Here is an 8,357-nt window from a genome sequence, read left to right as displayed (position 1 = left end):
TGTTGAGCCTTTGGTTTTGGTAACAGGGTGACTGTGGCATCATAAAATGAATTTGGCAATGTTCCTTCAGTTCTTATTTTGTGGAATAGTTTGAGGAGTATTGGTATTAGATCATCTTTGAATCATAGAATTCTGCGCTAAAACCATTTAGACCTGGGCTTTTTTTGGTTGGAAGACTTTTGATGACTGCTTTATTTCCTTAAGGGTTAAAGGATTGCTTAAACTGTTTACCTGATCTTGATTTCACTTTGGTAAGTCAAATCTATCCAGAAAATCATCCATTTCCATTACATTTTCCAATTTTGTGGAATACAGCCTTTTGAAGTAAAACCTAATGGTTTTTAAAATTTCCTCAGTGTCTGTTATTATCTCCTCCTTTGTATCTGCTTTTGTTAACTTGGATACTCTCCCTCTGCCTTTTAGTTAGTTTGGCTAAGTTGTTTTTCTATGTTGTTGATCTCAAAGTACCAGCTCTTGGTTTCATTGATTTTTTTTTTAATTCTCTTTGGTTTCAATTTGTTGATTTCAATAATAAGTCTGATTATTTCCTGCCTGAGTCTGATTATTTCTTTTGGTGCATTGCCTTCCTTATGTTCTAAAGCTTTCAGGTGTGCTGCTAATTTACTAATATGGGATATCTCCAATTTCTTTATGAAAGCTTTTAGTGCTATGAACTTTCCTCTGAGCACTGCTTTCATATGTCCATAATTTTGGGTATGTTGTACTTTCATTTTCATTGAATAATAGAAAGTCTTTAATTTCTTATTTTTTCCCTGACCGAGTGTGGTTCCTGTCTCTATGAGTTTACATACTTTCTGTTGTTTCTGTTGTTACTGAGTTCCAGCTTTAATCCATGCTGATCTGATAAGATGCAGGGAGTTATTTCAATCTTTTTATATGTTTAGGCTTGCTTTGTGACTGAGTGTATGGTCAATTTTGGAGAAGGTTCCTTGAGTTGCTGAGAAGAAAGTATGTTCTCTTGTTTTGGGGTGAAATATTCTGTAGATATCTTTTAGGTCCATTTGATTCATGATGTCTGTTAGTTTCTTATTTCCCCATGTAGTTTCTGTCTTGATGCTCTGTCCATTGGAGTATGTGGGGTGTTAAAATCGCCCACTATTTATGTGTGGAGTTCAATGTTTCTTTTACAAATGTTGGTGCCCTTGCATTTGGGGCATAGATGTTCAGAATTGAGATGTAATCTTGGTGGGTTTTTCTTCCAGGGGTATGAGGTTTCCTTCTCTATCTTTTTTTGATTAATTTTGGTTGAAAGTCTATTAGATAGTAGAATCGTTACTCCAGCTTGCTTCTTGGATCTGTTTGCTTGGAAAACCTTTTTCAGCCCTTCACTCTGAGGTAGTGTCCATCTCCATTGCTTAAGTGTGTTTTTTTATATGGAGCAGAAAGGTGGGCCCTGTTTTCATACCATTCTGTTAACCTGTGTTTTTTTATTGTGGAGTTGATGCCATTGATGTTAAGAGATGTTAATGACCAGTTGTTACTTCCTGTTTTTTGATGTTGGTGGTGATTGTGTGTGTGTGTGTCTCCTTTCTTTTGGTTTTGCTGATGTGGTAGAGTTGGCCTCTTTGGGTTGGCAGGCAGAAGGGTAGCGGGTGGAAAGATCTTCAAGCTGAAATCTGGTCCAGCACCAGAGAAGCTTCCTTCAGGTGGAGGATGGGGCTTGGGTCCTTCACCCAGCTCACCTAAACTATTGCCCATTTCTCTCCCAATATCATAAACTTTTAAATATACTATTGTTTGAAATTTTCATGCAGTGTATTTTGATCAAATTATCTCCCTTCTCAGTTCACATCTTTTAAGAAATATTTTGCCAGATAGTGGTGGTACATCCCTCTAATCCCAGCACTCAGGAGACAGGCAGATCTCTGTGAGTTTAAGGCCAGCTTGGTCTACACAGAGTTTCAGAAATGCCAGCACTACACAGAGAAACCCTGTCTCGAACAAACCAAAACCAAAACCAAAACCTTAATAAACCAGTAAATCAATAAAATTCCTTTAAAATATTTTATGCCTTTTTATCTTGTTTTTATTAAAATATAATTACATTGTTCCCTCTCCCCCATTCCATTTTTTTTTTTCTTTCAACTTCTCTCATGGTCCACTGCCCTTCTCAAATTCCTGGCCTCTTTATCCTTTTGTTATTGTTACACACATATGCATGCACACTGTTGAATTCTCTTTAGTGTTGCTTGTATGTATATGATTTCAGGGCTAACCACCTAGTATTGGATAACTCAATAGAGGGCTTCTCCCTTGAAGAAAACTACTCTGGTTCTCCCCTAGCTCCCCATAGTTCTGGTTGGGCCCCTGTGAATTTTTCCCTCACATGATGTCCTGTCTATTGGTGTTGTCGGGTCTTGAGAACCTAACCTGTTAGCCCCAAGAGCTGAGAAGAAGGTTTTAGTGTCTGGGGACCGGTTTACCTGTAGGCAGCAGGAGCTGAGAGGAAGCTGCATGTTTTGGCTGAGTGCTTCACAGCTGAGGACCCTTACCTTCTGTGCTAGTAGCTGGAAGAAGGCAGGACTGTAGGAAAGTGTTAGCATGTAACTGTGCAAGATGTCTATGTATGTGTCCTAGTGTGTAGTTTTTATGTTAGCATTGTGCTTTGTGTAATTGTGGGTGGGTTTTTGTGTATGAGTTTGAAATCGTGTAAGAATGTGAGCATATAGTTGTTTAAGTGTGCCGGCATATGTTAGAGTACATAGTTTATTTTATGCAAGAACATATATTTTTATGTAAAGCTGTGTGAAATTGTAAGTGATTTAATTGAAAATGTGTGCATGTTGGTTGTGTTCAAGGGTGCAGTAATGTGTATGTGAGGTATGTCAGTGAGTTGTGTGAATGTGTGCAAGAGTGGCATTGGAAGCGCGAAAGGCACGAGCATGTGTCACCAAAGCAGTGTTGTCTGCAGGGTATGCGGCCACACCGTGTACAGCACGCTGAGCCGACGCCACATTTACAGTTTAGGGAATGAGAGACCAAGCTAACACTTTATTAAAACCAATACTAAAAATAAACAAACGCTGACAAGAGCTGAAAGCGCAAACAGGAAATTTCTCAGGGGAGGGGACTGTGAAACGGTGTGGCAGGGCCATTCTCTAAAGAGGTGAACCAGCTGCATCAAGAGTGCGATGTGGGAAAGGCACACTGTATCTGCCGACGTGGTGAGACACAGGTGCCAGAGCTGTATGGGGAGTGCTGCCTGGACTCTCCTGCCACATCTGGCTGCAACAGCAGAGGTGCCTCAGGACCTTCTGGTGGTTTTCTGCTCTCTGACTCTGGTGAACAAGCTGGTTCTGGCCCCAGAGTGCCTGGTTTCACTGCCAGCTAGCACACTTCAAGCTCTGGATCTTCGGATATGTGGCTCCACAGATCTAAAGATGGAGACAGATGTGCTGCTGATTCAGTCATTGTGAAAGAAGGAAGTGGCACTGGGTTGCAGGAGGAGACAAGATCCCCAGGATGAGACCTCCTCCCAGCCTTTCCAAAGACAGAGGAGACCTATACTTGCAGGGAATCCAGACCCGGTCCTACAAAAGGACGTGTGCCCAGACCAGGGTCCAGTGACAGCTCTCACAAACAGGAGCCTCTAAGCCTCCCCCGGAGCACCAGGTGCTGAAACCTCCTCACATACACGGTTTCAAGCAACTACCTGAGTCTTCTTCATCTTCATCATCCTCTATCTCTGACTCACTGGCCTCTTCTTGCTGCAAGTCAGTCAGGAGCATATGAACACGAACAATAAGGTCCGAATATGGCATGTTCAAAATCAAGTAGGTCTTCAGCTTCCTCAGAATGGAGAGGTCTGAGGTCTGACAAAACTCCTCAGGGTTCTTATCTATCCATGTGTCCAGGAAGGAACAGAGGGTGCTGGGAAAGCAGATGGGAAGTCAGTCAATGGCCAGGCCTTTCTTTGTCTAAAGCTCCCATGGCTCCCTGAAGGGAGGATTGCAAGGAAGAAGCTATCACCGCCCCCTCGCCCCCGCCCCACATGCTTATCAGTGTAGTGTTTGAACAGGGCTGTGAGGTCCATGGGAGCAGGGAGCTCCACACACTCTTCTCAGCTTCTAATGGAGAACAGCTGAGCAGGTCTGCCTGGCAAGGGTTGGCATGGGATGAGGGTAGTCTCACAGGGGCACTTAAGGCCTCAGGCTTCCCCCATCTCACCACTCACCACTTGCAGGAACCCTGCCCATGTAATTCTTCTGACCCTGCAGGCAATGCTTAGACATCACTATGGTACTAGACACAGGAATGAGATCACAGCATTGGCCAAACCATACCCTGTGAATGCAAGTGACCCCACACTGGAGCCCAAGCCCTTCCTCTTGATGCAAAGCCCCCTTACTTCTTTGCTTGTTCATCCTCTTCACAATAAGGACGGAAGTATGAATAGCTACAAAAGACAAGACAGCATGTAATCTGTACAGGCCCAGGTTCCCAACCAGAAACACATCTGGGGGCAGAACATCTCCTGGAGAAGAATCGCAATACACAACCTCGAAGTAAGATCTGCCTACTCTCAGAATTATTAGTTCACCTGCATACAGTAGGTGTTTCAAATATGCTAGTGCAATGGGTGGACACAAATATCTCAACCCAGACATCTCAGTGGGCACAGCGTCCCTCGAGTTGCCCTCTATGGGTCTCCACTCTGGACACATCTCTACTGGGCACTCCAATAGGAGTTCTAGAACCTCCCTTACAAGTGGGAGAAGCGCTTTCATCAAGGCCTCAGCAATTTTGGTACAGGGATAGAGAGCTCTTTAAAGGTGCAGGGGACAGCCTCATTCATTCAGGTCTCGGCTCTGGGACCTTGGGCCAACCCTGGAAGAAGCATTTTCTGACTTCATGCTGCAGCGTCCTGACAGTACTCTAGACTTTATCAGCAGACAGTGCTTCCCAAAACCAAGAAGAGGATGTGCGCCCTCTGGGCTTGGAGGTGGGCACTCACCGCTTGAACAGCAGGTCCAGCACCTGCTGGGTGGTGGCAAACCTTCGGTATGTACACAGGAAGGCAGGGACAAAGAAGGTGTCCCCAGCCTGCAGGGAAGGCACCAGGTGGTTCACTAGCTTTTCCACCACATCTGCACTGATGCGGGACTCTCCACAGGGCTCCTTCTGGTCCTTTGGGGCAGAATCCTCCTTAGCCTGAGGAGAGATCAAGGTCGATGGTTCAAACAGGCACAGGTCTGCAACATTCTCATTGGTTGTTATTATTGCAAGTTTCCCAAACAGAGCAAAAGTAGGGGAAACTGAGGTTTCAGAGGTTACCTTCTCAGTGTGGCCTTGGTCCTGGCTGCCCTGGGTCAAGTCTGCTTCCTTCCGGGAAAATGGCCAGAGGCGTTGGAGGCAGGAGTGAATCCTGTGTCTCCAGGCACCACCATGACCTCCACTCTTGTCCTTCTTGACGCCTGTGCCTCTAGCAATCTTAAAACAGCAAGAGAACATCCTGCTCTCTCTAGGGTCTCAGCCTAGTGAGCCTGCTTGGCTGGATGTAGGCAGTTGACTGCCTGGTTACCAGGATTCATTGTTGGGTCATGCTCAAGTAAGTGACTTCCCTCAATCTCTGCTTTATCTTTATCCCTGCACATCTTGTTGGCAGGGTAAATTTTGGGTCTTAATTTTTTGTGAGTGGGTTGGTGTCCCCCCCTCCACTAGGGGTCTTTTCTAGTTAGTGTCCTCTTCAATCTCTTCAGTGTCCATGACCCTAGCTACTGGTAGTTTCAGCTATACTCACCCTCCCACCCTCTTGTCTTAAGTCTCAAGATTGTTACAGATATGCTTCTGCCCATGGTTTCTCTTCTCTCTGCAGGCCCTCTGTCCTCCCTTCCCTGCTCTCTCCAAGTCTGATCTTTACACTCATTTTTCTCTGCTCCCTTCTCTTTTGTAGGAGATTAATATTTATTATTGATTTATCTTTTAGTTAAGCTGTGGTTATTCCTAAACCAGCTGTGTACCTAAATCACCCCACAGAGACTAGGATTTATTTAATTAACCTAGAACACAATACTGAGCAGTAGTTACTCCATCCTAAACCTCCAAGCCTGCATAGTTTCCTCCCATTCAGATTTCCCACATTCTACTTGCTTTTAGTCACATCTTTGGTCCGGTTCATCCCTCCTCATGGTTCCAAGTTCTCTTCTGACCTCCTCTCCTCCAGAAGAGTATGTCCTCCCCTATTCTCCCCATTGCACAGCACTGGCTGGTTGTTTTATTGACAACACAGAGAACAAATGGTGCCATGTTTATGCAAACTTGAGACAGGTAATGCTTATTGAAACCAGATAGTGGGGTAGAGAAATCAGCATTTGAATGAACATGGGTAAATTGTATACATTCCACAAGAATATTATACCAACACTTTTCCTACCTCGTTTCCTCTATTTCACCACTACCACTCTATTTCCTCTCCTAAGTTAGATTTAAACATCTTCCCTTGGGTTCTCCATGTTACTTCTTTGGGCCTGTATTATATGGCTAATATCCACTCATAAGTGAGTATATACAGTGTGTTTTTCTGGGTTTGGGTTACCTCACTCAGGATGATCTTTTCTAGTTCCATCCATTTGCCTGCAAATTTCCTTGTTTTTAATAGCTGAGTAGTATTCCATGGGGAAAATGTACCACAATTTCTGTATCCATTCTTCAGGTGAGGGACATCTAGGTTGTTTCCAGATTCTGACGATTACAAATAAAGCTGCTATGAACATGGTTGAGCAAATGTCCTTGTATGGTGGAGCATGTTTTGGATATATGCCCAGGAGTGGTATAGCTGGGTCTTGAGGTAGAGCTATTCCCAATTTTCTGAGAAAGCGCCAGATTGATTTCCAAAGTGGTTGTACAGTTTTCACTCTACCAGTCTTCCAGTCTTGGAAGAATGTTCCCTTTTCTCCACATCCGCATCAGCATGTGCTGTCACTTGAGGTGTTTTTTTTTTTTTTTGTTTGTTTTTTTTTGTTTTTTTTTTTCTGTTCTGACTGGTGTAAAATGAAATCTTAAAGTCATTTGATTTGCATTTCCCTGATGACTAAGGAAGTTGAGCATTTCTTTAAGTGCTTCTCTGACATTCGGGATTTCTTCTGTTGAGAATTCTCTGTACCACATTTTAAACTGGATTATTTGGTTTGTTGGTGTTTAACTTCTTGTCTTTTTTAATGTATTTTCTATATTAGTCCTTTGTTGGATGTAGAATTGGTGACAATCTTTTCCCAATATGTAGGCTGCCATTTCACTCTATTGACAGTCTCTTTTGCCTTTGAGAAGTTTTTCAGTTTCAAGAGGTCCCATTTATTAATTTTTTGATCTTAGAGCATGAGCTGTTGGTTTTCTGTTCAGAGAGTTGTCTCCTGTGCCAATGCGTTCAGGGCCCTTCTCCACTTCTAGTAGATTTAGTGTGTTTGGTTTTATGTTGAGGTCTTTAAGCCACTTGGATTTGAGTTTTGTTCAGGCTGATTAATCTGGATCTATTTGCATTTTTTCTACATATAGACATCCAGTTAGATCAACACCATTTTTTGAATATGTTATCTTTTTATCCCCATTATATGGGTTTTAACTTCTTTGTTAAAACTAAAATGTCCTGAAGTGTGTGGGTTTGTTTCTGGGTCTTCAGTTTGATTCCATTGTATAACCTGTTGTGTGGTTTTTATTACTCTTGCTCTACAGTAGAACGTGAAACCAGGGATGGAGATACCTCCAGAAGTTCTTTTATCCTACAGGATTGTTTTAGCGATTCTGGGTATTTTATTTTCCATATGAAGTTGAGACTTGCTCTTTTAAGGTCTCTAAAGAACTGTGTGGGTGCTTTGATGGGAATTGCCTTGAGTCTGTAGACTGCTTTTTGTTAGGTGGGTATTTTTATTATATTAATAAAAATATATATAAAACTATCATATTGTGTGCAAATAGCTATACTTTGACTTCTTTCTTTCCAATTTGTATCCCCTTGATCTCCTTTAGTTGTCTTTTTGCTCTAGCTAGATAAATAGTACTTCAAGTACTGCATTGAAGAGATATGGAGCTAGTTGGCATCCTTGTCTTCTCCCTGATTTCAGTGTAATTGCTTTAAGTTTCTCTCCATGATGTTGGCTTGCTATATATTGCCTTTATTGTGTTTAGGTATGCACCTTGTATTCCCAGTCTCTCCAGTAATTTTAACATGAAGGGGTGTTGGATTTTGTCAAAGGCTTTTTCAGCATCAAGTGAGATGATGACATGTTCCTTTCTTTCAGTTTGTTTATACGGTGGATTACATTGATGGATTTTTATGTATCGAACCACCCCTGGGATGAAGCCTACATGATCATGTTGGATAATATCTTTGATGTGTGCTT

General features: G+C 42.6%; 1 protein-coding gene across 1 annotated transcript; it reads right to left on the bottom strand.

Moving 5' to 3' along the window:
• Window positions 1-3,647: 3,647 nt before the first annotated feature.
• LOC132655335 (ral guanine nucleotide dissociation stimulator-like) lies at window positions 3,648-5,577 on the bottom strand. Its single transcript, XM_060388327.1, has 4 exons — window positions 5,296-5,577; window positions 4,976-5,172; window positions 4,370-4,417; window positions 3,648-3,891 (listed from the first exon to the last, which is right to left on the bottom strand). The coding sequence occupies exons 1-4, from the start codon at window positions 5,470-5,472 to the stop codon at window positions 3,648-3,650; spliced, it is 666 nt and encodes a 221-aa protein (XP_060244310.1). The 5' UTR covers window positions 5,473-5,577.
• Window positions 5,578-8,357: the final 2,780 nt, after the last annotated feature.

The sequence above is a fragment of the Meriones unguiculatus genome, chromosome 7 (genome assembly GCF_030254825.1).
Source record: "Meriones unguiculatus strain TT.TT164.6M chromosome 7, Bangor_MerUng_6.1, whole genome shotgun sequence".
NCBI lineage: Eukaryota > Metazoa > Chordata > Mammalia > Rodentia > Muridae > Meriones > Meriones unguiculatus.
The sequence above is the reverse complement of the archived record's forward strand: the minus strand, read 5'-3'. Positions and strand labels throughout refer to the sequence as shown.

Coding starts and splice junctions, on each gene's coding strand:
- LOC132655335 (XM_060388327.1), bottom strand. CDS start 5,472: ATGTTCTCTTGCTGTTTTAAGATTGCTAGAGGCACAGGCGTCAAGAAG. Junction 4,418..4,975: donor CTGGACCTGCTGTTCAAGCG/GTGAGTGCCCAC, acceptor TGTCTTTTGTAG/CTATTCATACTTCCGTCCTT. Junction 3,892..4,369: donor GAGGATGAACAAGCAAAGAA/GTAAGGGGGCTT, acceptor CTGCTTTCCCAG/CACCCTCTGTTCCTTCCTGG.